A 15,004-nucleotide genomic window follows, 5' to 3' on the forward strand; every position below is an offset into this window, starting at 1 on the left:
GTTCATTCTTCTTCCGGTATAACAGCGACATGTAACGAAGGAATGCGGTACTGTAACTAGTTTTCATATCTCCGTTTACGGAAACTACTTTTGACGTCAACACGTGTGCAGGCTTGCCCTGAAAGTTCACTTTTGTACGTGAGGCGTTGCATGCATGCTCCTGCTTCCGAAATAACAACGACGCCAAGGGGGTAGGTCCGGTGTTGTTCTTTCTCTCTGTGTTTTCAACTGGACTCTACTTGATCGATGAAGACTCTCCTGCACATCTTCGATGGAGCACGGCTCGCATAGTTTGTCATATGAACCCGCAACGACTGTGCTAAAGGGTGGGGGCTCAGTAGGCCGAGAACTTTTTACGTTTTCGTTCAATGCTGAGCACGTCTGACAGATGCAAAGGCGACTGCAGGCTTGATTGGGAGAAACATGATTTCCAGCAGGATCCAGCCTGGAGCGTGCAGAATATGGTTTACGCGTGTACGTATTTTTATTTTATATACGCGTGAGCATGTCTTTGTGTGTCTGTGAGTCTTCAGTCTTGCATCAACTTTGTTGGTAAAACCTTTTTCGTTCTTTCTGCAAAGCTACATATGTGAATAGCGTTTTTTGTTTGATTTTGTTTTGTGTGTGTTTTAGAATGCGTAGGCCTATGTAAGAGTTTTTATTTTATTTGTTTAATAAAATAATTCATTCTTATCTTAAATTCACCGTGCAGAATTAATTTGATTGAATTAATAAGCTATTTTTTACATTAAATTTGTACTGTATATTTAAAATTATTTAATTTTGTATTTCATATTTTACAATAAACCAATTATTTAATAATAAAATTTTAAAAATTAAATGAAAAAGTGAAAAATATAAAATTTATTTTAATGGTGAAATTATTCATTTTAGTTTTTATTAATTTAATTTAATGAATTACCAATTATTCAATAGAATAAAATTGATATTATAAATCAATCAAACATTCAATACAATAAACAAATGCAAAAATAAATATCTAAATAAATATTTATAAAATAGATTAAAAAATAAATGTAACATGAATAAATATTTTTTAATTACATGTATCACTTCATTTAATGAACAAATACAGAAATAAATGTCTACATAAATATTTACAAAATAGATTTAAATAAATAAATAAATGTAACATGAATAAATAATGTTTTAGATTACGCTTATATTTGGTCTAAATCTAAACATGTAGCTTATTCCATCATGTAGTTTGATTGGAATTCAGCCAGATTTGTATTAATGCTGCTAAACTAAACAAGTTCGAGTCACTTTTTTTTTGTTACATTATTGGCCATTTTGTGTACTTGTTTATCAATATCAAAGATATGAAGAGATGCTTGCATCAGATTTAAATATAAAAGCCTATATTAGGGTACAAAGCATTTAACACAAACTCTATATAATAATGTATACGCAAATGAAACGCAGACTCATAAATAGCCTATACAGAAATATGAAACGGTACCTAATAAAATTACAAGATAAAGACCATTATTACCTGTATAATGTGTTTGTTAAATAACTAAAATTAGTTTGACTCACGTGTGGAAAAAACAACAACTGTAAAACCGTTCACTTTTCCTTCAGGTGACATCCAGGCAGGAGCTGAACATGTCCACCTTCGTGCCCCCGCAGCCGGTGCCTCCCCTGGGTCAGACCCTACAGGCCTACATGAGAGGCCTGGAGCCCCTCATACCGCCTGAGGAGCTTACCCACACCCGGAGGGTGATACGGGAGTTCGCCAGGCGCGGTGGTCTCGGTACGGAGCTTCAGAAGGGCCTGGAAAAGAGGGCCAGAAAGACAGACAACTGGGTGTGTGTTTTGGCTTTATCTCACTGGGAAACGTGACATGTGTTGCTGATGGATTGATGTGTTGGTAAAGCACAAAGTACGTTGCAGTTTACACAAGTGCTTAAAACTGTGTACAGACTTGGCTATTGTCAATTTAATTAAAACCTCACAAAGTCAGATATGCATATGCCCAATAGTCGGAGAGTGATTTTTTATTTTATTTTTTTCGTACAGTTTCCTCCGAAAATGGTTAAGCTGCCAAATCTATAAGTAAAACATGTTATTTATAACCGCAATTACAAGTTCAGCTAAGGCGCGGATTGCAATGGTAACGATTGCCAGTTGTAGGAGGTAACGTGAAGCTCGTGCTGTTTCTGTACACAAATGGAAAAGATACTGGTTTTGTTGCGTTTGTCTGACGCCATTCCAAGTCATTCACCAAAGTAAAAATGACAAGGAGAAGAGCTTGGAACTGCAATGTAGTTAGTTAGCAAATGAGCTAACAGTTAGCCTAGCTTTTTCTATTTCTTCATCTTTGTAATTAATTCATGCTGCCTCTCATAGGTCAATAAGAGAACTGTATTATTAAATGTGTAGGTGTTGTCTATGTTGTCTATGAGCTAACAGTTAGCCTAGCTTCTTGTATTTCTTCTTTTTTTGTACTTAATTCATGCTGCCTCTCATAGGTCAATATGAGAACTGTATTATTAAATGTTTAGGTGTTGTCTCTGTTAATGTTAAATGTTTGTCTGTTGAGGCTAACCAATCCAATTTGCATCAACACAATAGTATGTTGACATCGTGAGAGTACAAATGGAACCATTTTCAATGGTACAAAACATATGAGTGTTTGTGTATGTTCCCTGTAGATCACAGACTGGTGGGTGCAGTGGGCCTACTTGGAAAGTCGACTGCCACTGCCTGTGCACTCCAACCCGGCCATTTCTCTCCCCAGACGAGATTACAATGGCTGGAGGAGCCAACTGTTGTGAGTAAACAATGACTGCACTATACGCAGCACGTGGAGCAAACGTATTGCTAATCGCTTATTAAAGGAATAGAGTGCATTTCAAAACATTAATTTGGCCATATATATAATGTTGGGTTGCTTTGTAAGTCATTTTAAACCATTTTTTAACACAACTTTAAAAAGTGGCTAATAGATCAGTTACCTGAATGGCATTATTACTATAAAGCCAATGCAGTTACTGTGTTTTGATAGCATTGTGCATGCCCGTGTTATGTGATACAAGGTGCCATTTATCATGAATAACTAACTGGCCAGGAGCATTTGTTTTAGATTAGAGTAATGATATGACACACCTATGTTTATTTTGACACCTTTTTCATGATTTTTCTGTGCAGCAGTTGTTTAAGCACTAGCTTCTGGACCCATTTTAGCTAGTAAAAGATCACATGTATTTGTTTATTTCTTTTTTTTTTGTTCTGCTACAGAATAGAGGCGTAGTTCCCACATGTAACATAAATAGTTCAGCAACAGGAAGTATAGCTGCCTTGTCCTTTAGCCGCTAATTTACTCCAAACAACATAGCCTCTGGTTAGCGAATGTCATGCTTTTGGCACGACATGAAACTTTTGATGGTATTATATACTATACATGTGTTGTCGGAAGCTATTATAACAAAATATGGTCTTTATTATTTGTAATGTTTAAAAAAAAAAGTGGCAATGACAAAGATGCTATTCTCCTTATGTCAATACAGTGTACAGCAAAATGATTTTATTTTAACGTAGTATTGTTTTGTACTAACAATAATTTATGTTTCCTTTCAGGTTTGCTTCCAAGCTGATTGTAGCAGTGCTTGAATTTAAAGCCAAACTTGATGCGTAAGTCCAAAATGTTGCTGCCCAATATACAAAAAAATGATCATGTTTTATGTTTTGAAAGGTGGGTGTGGTATTATTTATTCATATTTGTAACTGTACCGTAGTGAACTGAACGACACTCAGGTGGCAGTAATCCTCTAATAAACCAGTAATCTGTCGCATTGCTATTTGTGTGCGCTGACCTTCAGCCCTGCTGGCAAGGCCTTGTATTCCTTTACTGTATGAAGTTAATCTGTGTCTAAATATACTTGAACACACTTATTTGTAATAGTATCTGTGCCACAAGTACAGTTTGTTTTAACAAGCTCTGTGGAATATGAGCTCTTGTTATGAAAACAAGTAATTTGTGGATGTGTTAACTTGGTGTCTCCCACCTCTTTACATGCAAATTTGAACACTTTTATAACCTCTACCTGGGGCTAAAGTCACTGTGTGGCATATAATGATGTGCAGAATAGTTCAATAACTTTAGAGGATTGTTGATTTTTGTTGGGTCTTAAAGCAATTAAGGTAAAATGGAGTGAACTATTTGGCCAGCACAGAGCCTCAACTAGTTTTTGCTCTAAGAACAAAATGACATCAGCTATGGGAAGTTGAGCCTTACGTATGCTATGGAAACTCCTCAGAGTAGCAATATTTTGCTCAATACAACACAGCCATTGAAGCAGCAGTTCAGAAAGATAATCTCCCATTAAAAGGGTGATATTGAAAATAACAATCTATTAAATAATGGTTTAAAGTTTTTCATGGAATTAAACAATAATTCTGTTCAGTTTGACGGGCATATATAGCAATAAAAATTTCACATGGCAATAGCTACATCATTGGCCTACATCAGGGGTCTGAAACCTGCAGCTCTGGAGCCACATGTGGCTCCCTGTTGATCTATAAAAAAAATAGTATAAATTAATATTTTCTTTACATATTTATTAGTATTTTTAGATACGATATTTTGCAAATGAATTAATGCTTTAGATAGAAATGAATTAAATATTCTAAAAACTGTATTAAAAAAATGTACTTGTCAGAAAAAGATTAAAAAGGTTTTTAAAAATGTCCAAAAAGGAAGAGGAAATGCAGAGAATGACCATATGTCCATAAAATTACCCCAAAAATTCCCAAATTTGACAGAACGGCAGAATTATTTTTTTTAATGTATTAAAAATTACCCAAAGAAATCACAAGCGAAATACGAAAAGTAGAAGAAATCAATGTCAAAGGTATTGGATGATGCATAATTTTGTGTTATGATAGAGCTCTAATTAGCTCTTGGGCCCTCAGTACATCAGGCTAACACTTAACACACTGTTTCGTTCATAACAATCTTTAAATGTTTTGCGGCTCCAGACAGATTTTATCTATTTTTTGGCTTAAAATGGGTCTTTTGACATGAAAGGTTGCTGACCCCTGGCCTACATTAAATGCATGATTAAAGTAAATTCTGCTCTCCTTCAGAATAACAAAGTTGCCAAACATACTTGAATGAATACCTTCAAGACGTTATTTCTTTCTATTTAATTTTTGTAATTTAATGTAATCTAGTGTGTATGTGCCTTTCTTTTACCATACTTATCCAAATACTTTATTTTTATTACTTTTCTCCTTCAAACACATGAGGACATGCAGAGACACGTGCACCCAACCCACTTGTGCAATTAACAAGTTGTGCAAATTGTTCCCTCCTTTTCCATTGATCCAGTAGCTTTTGGCTCACCAAGAAGGCTATTAAGACTAGAAAGGTAATACAATAAAAGTATGATTTTTATTTGTCTTGTTTAAATAACAATATTGTCTCGACTTGGTACACTTGGTGTACCAAGTATCTATATCGGGCCGATACCTGGCCTTATTTCAAGGCCATACAAATATCGACTGCCCTCTTTTGGCATTTAGAAATTAAAATAGAAAATTATCTTTCTGTCTTTTAATGTTACTTAAATTCATAGAATGGATAGTAGTGTTGCTTATTTATCACTAAAGACAACTTAATTAACAGAGGTGGCAAATCCAGGTCCAGAAAGTAAAAACCCTGCCACCATTTGGCTTTAGCCCCTAGTGCTAGCTAGCTAGCTCCCTAACAGGTAAACAAGCACCATGGGAGCTAGCTAGTGAACTAGCTAACTAGCACCTAAGGCTAAAGCCAAACTGTGGCAGGATTTTTACTTTCTGGACCTGGATTTGGCTACTTATTATGTCACATGTTCTTAAAAAATATTTAGTATAATGCATTTGATAAATCCTTATTACTGGTATTCAAATTAACTCAGTGATAAAATGCTGTTTTTATCTGTTAGTGGCCGACTGCCGTTGGAGTACATGCGAGGCAGGCCTCTGTGCATGGAGCTCTACCCGCTGCTCTTCTCTTCATGTCGCATCCCGGGGCCCAAACACGACTACGTCGCTCACTACGGGACCTCCCGACGATCACCAACGCACATCACTGTGGTTCGGAACTACCAGGTCAGCAAAGTTGGGCTTATTATTCCAAATCAGTGATCAGTACCTGCACTGACTGCTATCGTGTTTTGTTGGAGTAAAATATGAACCTTGAGCTATTTGCATGTACAGTAGGAAGCAAAAGAAGGAAGTCAAATATTTTGACCTCCCTTTATGCATTTTCCTTTCCTCCTGTATCGCTGCAGGAACAGAATTTTGTCATAAACTGAGGACCCCATGTAGATAGAGTGCATCCTTCAAAATAATCCGACAATATTTATTTTGTGTTTAGTAAGTTTTGTTCTGTTTCTAGTTCTTCCAGCTGGAGGTTTACAATAGCGACGGGTCCCGTCTGACAGAGAGCCAGATTCACGGGCAGCTGCTGAGGATCAGGTCTCAGTCCTGGAAGACGGACAAGGAGCCGATGGGCATCCTGACCAGTGACCATCGCAACACATGGGGACAGGCCTACAACCGGCTGCTGAGAGGTAGAAAATACGAGCGTCAGATCTGTACGATGCCACGACAGATTTGTAGCTTCTTCTTTTTTTTCCCTCTATGTCTATTTACATCGTTGTCCTCCTGTGCCTTTCTATACCCTTGTGTCACCCAGATAAGCTTAACCAGGAATCAGTGCAGGCAATTGAGAGGGGACTTTTTTCACTATGTCTGGATTCTCCGGTTATGAGGATATCGGATGAAAAGTATGTACACACGCACACACATTTATGCATAGGTTAAGCGGTAGATTGCTGGCTAGACCCCCAGTTTCCCTTCACAAGAAACTGAACCCCAGATGCTTACGCTCCATCGTCAGTGTGTGAATGAGATGTTATAATATGTTAAATTACATTAAATTAATGAAATCAATAAATAAATTAAAATGTTATGAATAACATGTTATATGTGCCTTCACTAGTCTAAACATGACATTATGATTAATAATACATTTGTGGAATATAAGTTAAGCAGCAAAATCCAGCTGTTTTTATCCATCTCACGGGGCAGCCATTTTGCCACTTGCTTCGACTGAAGATGATATCACAGTTGCTTAGGTCTCAGGTAACAACCAATCACAGCTCAGCTTTATAAAACAGGTGAGCTGTGATTGGTCGTTTGATTGGTCATTGCCTGAGCCCTGAGCAACATTGTCATTTTCACTCAACAGCAAGTGGCAAAATGGCCGCCCCCTGAGATAGACAAAAACAGCTGGATTTTGCTTCATAACTCCACAAATGTTATATTAATTAGAATGTCATGTTTAGACTAGTGAGGTCACATATAACATATTGTCAAGAAATGTTGAAGGTTGACTTCCACTGCAATAACTTTCAAAGAAATATACTTTAAAGGAACCACAATTTTTGATTGACAGATATGCTAGCCGTAAAGCAGCCCAGGTTCTACACGGAGGCGGGACCTTCTCCAACAGCGGCAACCGCTGGTTTGACAAAACTCTGCAGGTGAGTGAGCAAGCTGCTCACTGTCGATAAAGACAAAAGTTGAAAGCGCCGCCGGTTTGTTGACTTTGTGTATTTGGACAGTTTGTGATCGGCGAGGACGGCTCCTGGGGTCTCCTGTATGAACAAGCCACAGCTGAAGGGCCGCCCATAGCAACATTGCTGGATTATATCCTGCGCCACTGGTAATAAAACTGAATTACTCCATCAAGTTGTTTTTTTCCAACAAGTTTACTCAAATCTGTTTGGCAGAGTAATTTCCTGAGCAGTGACTGAAAATTTGGCAGTAGTAGTAGAAATCCAGGCATGGACGAACAAATACACAATAAGCAACAAATGCAAATATACTATACAACAAAATAAGAGTAAGAAAATATGTTTGATAACTGCTAATAAACTAAACTAATGAATCACTTGCACTAGTCCAACTAGTGCAACTCTATTGAATAATAATGTAAGAGCATCATAATCGGCTTTTTTTTTAATGCAAATTTTACTATAATTTGACCAAATTGAATAAAGTTCTTTATGGTTTTTACTTCAAATGGAAATGTCGCAGTTCAAACGTTGAGACATCTGAAACAATATACGCAAAGGTATCAACATTGAAAATAAAAATAAAATGTGCAGCCACGTAAAATAAAACGTCGACCATTTTCAGTAATTGTCATTATTGCCTACCTAAAACTCTGAGAAAAAAATGAAATAAAGAAAGAACCTTACTTTATACTTAATGTTCATGATTTTACATGTGTTTTTGGGCAATCAGCAAGCAAGCTCACTCTTTTTTTGTTTGCAGGACTAAATTTGTATTTACAATTTACTTTTTGTTAACTTGCAACAATGACAGTGGGTATTATTTAGCACCATCTAGTGGTGAACTTAAAATGTATTTATTTAAAAAATAAAATAATAGTAATAATAATAAATTGTATTAGTAATGCACTTTACATCTATTAATTCAATAATATGCAAATAGTATTTTCTATAGAGCTGTCAAAATTACACAACAACCATTTTAAAAATTGAGTAAACGTTTGGAGCCATTTTTTTTAAATTATTTAAAATTGTCCAAATATTGTGATATCAGCATATCAGCAGTAATTTTTCACTGATCTCTGTAGTGCTTCATGAAAGAAGATAATCTTCTATGCTTAATCAAAATAAGACATTTGTAAGCATCTGTTTTTACTTTGGAAAAGAATGACTGAACTGGCGACATAGTACAACATCAATCCCCCCTTTTTTTTTTTATTGCTAAAAGTAATCAGGGGGAAAAAATGCTTTTGAAATACACTTTAATGCAAAATCAAAATAAATCCGATTAATCGACTGAATAATCAACGGATGAATCAATTCTAAAAATATATGATAAGTGACAGCACTAATTTTCTATCACATCAGCCTACATTTTTTATATAATCGTAGATCTAGTAATCGCTAATTACATTACATTACATTAGAACAGAGGTGGGCATCGAGGGCCGAAGTCCTGCAGGTTTTGCATGTTGCCCTTCTCCAACACAGCTGATATATGATCAGCTCATCAGGAAGCTCTGCATAAGCCTGATAACGATCCTGTTGATTGGAATCAGCTTGTGTTGGAAGCGAGAAACTTCCAAAACCTGCAGGACTCCGGCCCTCGAGGACCGAGATTGCCCACCTCTGCATTAGAAGAAGCTAACATGTTTCGCTACCGTCTTTCTGCTACAGTTACTCGAAGTAGTTGGCCTCTGGTGGCGCGTGCAGCAAATGTCGGACCAAATGGGTTGACCGCTGCTTACCTTTCACACCTGGGTCCTGCAGGTGGTCGTCACTGAGTCCTGTAATTCGAGCTCCCTCCGCTTGTCTCCAAAGGTGGTAAATCCAGGTCCAGAAAGTAAAAACCCTGCCGCAATTTGGCTTTAGCCCCTAGTGCTAGCTAGCTAGCTAGCAGGTAAACGAGCACCATGGGTGTTAGCTAGCTAGCTAGCTCGCTCCCTAGCATGTAAACGAGCACCACAGCTAGCACCCTAGTAAACGAGCACCGTATGCGCTAGGTAGGGAGCTAGCTAGCTAGAACCTGAGGCTAAAGCCTCTGTGGCAGGATTTCTACTTTATAGACCTAGAATTGGCACCTCTGCTTGTTTCCCTCTGCTTTGCTCTTGCTAGCTTTTGCTAGCTTCTCCCGCTAGCCACTCGTTAGCTGCTCTAGCTAGTTCTTGCTAGCCACTATTGCTCGCAGGGCTGCTTGCTCACTCCAAATAATTGGTGATAGCCTTGCGAAGTGTGGTCTCTCTGACGCACTGTAGTGCACGTTTCAAAATCGTGGCATTTGATTATTTTACTACTAAAAAAATACACAGTGTCACTTTTAACAAATACATTTGCTATGTATGTTTGTACTGACTATTTGTATGAGCAATTGTTTATTTTATTGCCTGCAGTGAGAATCCAGACCCAACGAGAGCACCTCTGGTCCCTCTTCCAATGCCCAAGAAGCTTTACTTCCGCATAGACAGAGAAATCAAGAGAGACATCGAGAATGCCAAACAGAACCTTGATATGTAAGTTGCATAACTTGGATAACAATTTGAAGTCTTTGCAGGTTGCTGCAGCTGCTTAGAAAGGACTTATCTTGCTGTGCATTGACAACCAGACCTTTTGTTTTGACTTTTAAATCCGACAACATGGAGTGTTACGTTGGTCCTCCAACTATAAATGAACCCTTGATAAAAAGAGAACTCTTGCTGACCTAGTTCTTTTTCCTATTTCTTAGAACCCCATAATGACAACAATGAGTTGGATGACGTTAAGCCTGCCCCACACTAGCGCTATCTGCTGAGCAAAAAGTCATTTGAGACGGTTTGCTCAGCAGATAAGCTCACTGTGTGTTAAATTTGTGACGAGTTGAGATGAATAGCTAACATGTTTTGTTTGTTTTTTGCCTTGCGATGTGGCAAACTCGCCACATGGCTACATGCTAAGAACAGAAGTTTAACAGTGTTTTTATCAGATGTTGCATCTCTAAATAAAGTAGTCGAAGCAATGATGTTGAATCACTGAAGTTTATGAGGAAAGTTTGCATGGAAAAGTCCTTGTTAATTCCAAATGATTAAATGTACTCAAATGTTTTTCCAGACTGATCAATGACCTGGACGTGAATGTATTCAACTTTACGAAGTTTGGCAAAGACGTTCCCAAGCAGCACAAACTGAGTCCCAACTCTTTCATCCAGGTGGCGCTGCAGTTTGCCTACTACAGGTAAAACCAAAACTGACATATGAAAATATTTGCAACAAGGTGAGATTATCTTATTTGTAAACGCAACATGAATTTGTTTATTACTGAATCATAATTATTTGCATATCCTTCCATGTGTGTTTTGTACGACGGTGTATTCAGAGAAAAAACTTTTTTCTCTCGCAAATTTGCCACTTTTTGAAGTAGAAAAAAACCTCATAAGTTTGCGACTTTATAAAGTGGCTTATTTGCGAGAAAAAAACTCTGAAACTTAAGAGAAATTTGCCAATTTATAAAGATGCAAAATTGTGAGTTTTTTTTCCTCGTAATATTGCCCCCACCCTCTAAAAAAAATATATCTATACGTGGTCCTAATACATTGTTGTAGTTGAATAGGGATTTTTTTAAATACTTTTTTTATTTTTCTCGGACCAATACCAGTAGGAGTACTCAACTCTTGAGTGGTCAAGAATACTGATACCCAAGCACAGATACACTAGTACTTTTGATACATTAAAATTCCCCCCCAAAAAACAATGACTAATATTTTTTTTAAAAGACCTGTATATCCCAATATGACATTTTATTCCTAAAGTTGCATGATGCCAATTTTTTATTTTTTATATAGCACCAATACCTTGAAATAAGGCTGAGTATCCACCTGATATCAAAATCTCGCCCATCCCTAAATTTGAATACAATCCGAAGAGAACTGATTAAAAATAATCTCTACAGCAACACAGAATTTCATATTTGCACATGTCTCCCATTTTGTGTCGGTAGAGTTCATGGCGACGTGTGCGCCACCTGCGACATCGCCTCTCAGAGGATGTTCCGTAAAGGAAGGACCGAATACATCCGCTCGCCTTCAAGCCAGATGCTTAAATTCATCCTTGCCTTCGTCGATCCGTCCGTGTCGGTGAGCAGGCGTGCATGTCTTGATCTCAAACGCTTTACCTGGAAAGCTAATGTACATATTGTAATGAGGAAATTGTTGCTTAATTTGTCTTACAGCGTGAAGCCAAACTCCAACTGTTGACAGAAGCGATTGATGCCTACTCAGCTCTGACTGACCAGGTAACCAAAATGAATGTAAATTTAAAATTGTCAATTTTTTGTAAATATGATTGTAAATCAAGGTGCCACTTGTACAGTACATATTTCCCTACTTGTACTCTACAGGTACTTAAAGGACATGGCGTAGACAGACACCTGCTGGGGCTCAAGCTGCAAGCTATTGAAGAGGGACTGAGCGTTCCCAAAATCTTCATGGATACCGCCTTTGGCCTGGCTACTCATTGGAAACTCCGAACTGGGCAGGTGTGGGCATATGTTTGTGAAAGAGTACAATTGTTGGTTAAGGATTTATTTTATGGAGCTTATTTTCATATGTGAGTATAATTGTGAATGCTGACTAGCAACCAGTCCAGGGATCGGATGCTGATCTGAATCACGTTATGCTTCTGAATGTGCCACAGTTGTATTTTTCCACAACATGATGGGATTTTACACTTAATGATCTTCACATTTGGATTTTGCATATTTTGCTGGCGTTTCGCTTGACTCCTCCTCCTCCTTCCCTCCTCACCTCTCTGCCCAATGAAACGCCCCCCAGCTCAGCTAACGCGAGTGCACGGCGGAATGCCAAAGTTGCTACATTGCTAGCGTGACTTATTCCTGATAGAATATTGCCAAAAATGAAATGTTATTGGGTTGATCTAGTGCAGGGGTGGCCAAGTTCGGTCCTCGAGAGCCACTATCCTGCCTGTTTTCCATGTTTCTCTCCACTAACACACCTGATTCATGATCAGGATTGTTATCAGGCTTCTGCAAAGCGTGCTGATGAGCTGGACATTAGATTCAGCTGCGCTGAAGGAGGGATACATGGAAAACAGGCTGGATAGTGGCTCTCGAGGACCGAACTTGGCCACCCCTGATCTAGTGTTTTTTGGTACAATCAAATTAGAACTTGATTTGAAAACACAATTTATAGTACATGATGTGTCTCATTTGCTCCCCAAAACGTTCCATTTTAAATATTGCCATGGTCCCAAAAATGTATTTATATGTTGTTGTTTTTTTAATTTAGGCTAGACTATACAGAAGGCTTTAATTCTGCATCTAACCTGAAGAGGGAGTTAAAGCAATGGTAGTTATTATAAAAACGACCAGCAGGTGGCAGCAGAGTATAAGAGAGCAACCAGGACTATGTTGCAACAAAGCTGTTTGGGTTTTTTTTTTGCCAGTGTTTTCAACAGGTTTGTGAATAATGATGAAACTTAGCTGTATTATAATGCTAATTGCTGTAAAACGTACAAATATACATTTTTTTTCCTAATAAAAGAAGAGACTAGCAATAGAACGCAATATTCTGTGGACCTTGCAAAATCAGTCAAAATCCAGTAAAATAGCCAGGAGCGAAGGTTGTTGCTTCAGTGAAAATGGCTGGGGGTGAATGAGTTAATGACCAAGCTTTTTTTCCACTTTATGTATTTGTATATACACAGCAAAATCGGCAGTGTTAATTCAACACCTACAGAGTTAAATTTAACTCTCCAAAAGTGTTTATATTGGTTCATAATAAATAGTGTTAAAACAACACTTCTGGAAGTGTTAAATGCAGAATTTATCTAATAGGCGGTCAACACTAAAATAACACCTACCCTGGACACTGGAAAATGTTAAAATTACACCTGAGGAGTTAACATCAACTCCCAAAATTGTAACCCTGAAATGTCAACACTCCAATTTTTGCTGTTACATTTGGGGCAAGAGTAGCACAGTCAGGAAGGATTTGGGCTTTGGGATCTTGGTTCAAATCTCAGTGTCAGACATGCTAGTCTGCTTGCAGGCTACTGTTGATGTGCTTTTGAGCAAAGCGCCGCCCCCAGTTTAAGTGGCGTAGCACTTTTTGCACACTTTTCACTCCAAATCCATCCTTGCATGCATGCATGATTGTGATTGGGTTCTACGTGTGGAATATAACACAAATTTCTTCTTCGGAGACTATGAGTTCCCACCTGAAAAAATTCAACCCTGCTTAAAAAATGTTTTTTTAATTAATAGTCAGTTTCTGTCTTCCTCTTTAAGGTGCCTGCGAACACAGACAGCGTGATGTGTTTTGGTCCGCTGGTTCCTGACGGTTACGCCATATGTTACAACCCGCAGTCCGACCACGTCCACTTTTCTATAACTGCCTTCAACTGCTGCGAGGAGACAAATGCAGAAACGCTGGGCATCGCCGTGAGGGACACCCTGTGCCAACTGTACGAACTACTGGAGCCTACTGTGTAGAGCTGCGTCAAACCGAGAGCATTCCACTTTTCACTCCTTTTTATTCGTTAAGCAAATTTACAAAAGTGTTTGTGAAGGGATATTTCTTAGCTTTTTTTTTTGCATTGTTTATTTCACAGGTGCACACATTTCACTGTGTGTGAAAATAAATCACGTTAACACTTAAGCTTTATTCACAGTCAAAGCGTTTATATATACAGTACAGTATGATTCAATCAATCATCAATAAAGATTTGTAGGTGACTTGGTGTGGCTGTGAAGGACCAAAATATGGAATAAAATATTGATGGTGACAAATGGTGCTTGAATTAATCTGATGTGGCCCAATTTGTTGGGCATGTTTGCGCATAATTTGCTGGTTAGTTTAATAAAGCTCATGTTATTGCTCTAAAACTTCTTACAAACTCATCCAACCTTGGTTTCTTGACAGTATTCAGCAGACTGAATAATCAAATGAGGATGTGACATAGTAATCAACATGCCACAATCCTAATCGATCAGTGGGGGACTAGACCGTTAGCATTGCAATCTACTGCATGTTCTATAAAAACGTCAATCAAATCTCTCTCAGAATCAGGTAGTGTGTAAAACAAAGTCAGCAATAGAACTGTTTCTTTACCCAAACAGATTTCAAAATTGTATCACAATAAATAAAATCTCCAACCTCACATTGATTATAGTCAATGCGGGTCACGTTCAACAAGCAAAACACAGATGGTTGCAATCTGCACACAATCAGCATCTCTTGTGAGCAGAATGTATTTACATGTTTTTGTTATTAAATCAATGCTGATTCTGATATTTCTATAACTGCGATGTTCAAATGGTGGTTTTAAGAGGTGGATTAAGCAAGTCCCCAATGACGAGTGAATGAATACCTTTACAATAATTAAATTAAATTGTTTATTTGTTTCTCAATAAATGCGTCAATATTT

General features: G+C 37.8%; 1 protein-coding gene across 1 annotated transcript; it reads left to right on the plus strand.

The window, feature by feature from the left end:
- Positions 1-67: 67 nt before the first annotated feature.
- cratb (carnitine O-acetyltransferase b) lies at positions 68-14,366 on the plus strand. Its single transcript, XM_077549541.1, has 15 exons — positions 68-474; positions 1,606-1,830; positions 2,679-2,797; positions 3,604-3,657; positions 5,952-6,117; positions 6,407-6,581; positions 6,707-6,797; positions 7,469-7,556; positions 7,638-7,738; positions 9,980-10,099; positions 10,674-10,796; positions 11,559-11,694; positions 11,790-11,852; positions 11,958-12,095; positions 13,866-14,366. Exons 1-15 carry the CDS (start codon positions 424-426, stop codon positions 14,067-14,069), a joined length of 1,854 nt encoding a protein of 617 aa, XP_077405667.1. The 5' UTR covers positions 68-423; the 3' UTR covers positions 14,070-14,366.
- Positions 14,367-15,004: the final 638 nt, after the last annotated feature.

Source organism: Vanacampus margaritifer, chromosome 17 (genome assembly GCF_051991255.1).
Source record: "Vanacampus margaritifer isolate UIUO_Vmar chromosome 17, RoL_Vmar_1.0, whole genome shotgun sequence".
Taxonomy (NCBI): Eukaryota; Metazoa; Chordata; class Actinopteri; order Syngnathiformes; family Syngnathidae; genus Vanacampus; species Vanacampus margaritifer.

Coding starts and splice junctions, on each gene's coding strand:
- cratb (XM_077549541.1), top strand. CDS start 424: ATGATTTCCAGCAGGATCCAGCCTGGAGCGTGCAGAATATGGTTTACG. Junction 2,798..3,603: donor GGCTGGAGGAGCCAACTGTT/GTGAGTAAACAA, acceptor GTTTCCTTTCAG/GTTTGCTTCCAAGCTGATTG. Junction 7,557..7,637: donor GGTTTGACAAAACTCTGCAG/GTGAGTGAGCAA, acceptor GTATTTGGACAG/TTTGTGATCGGCGAGGACGG.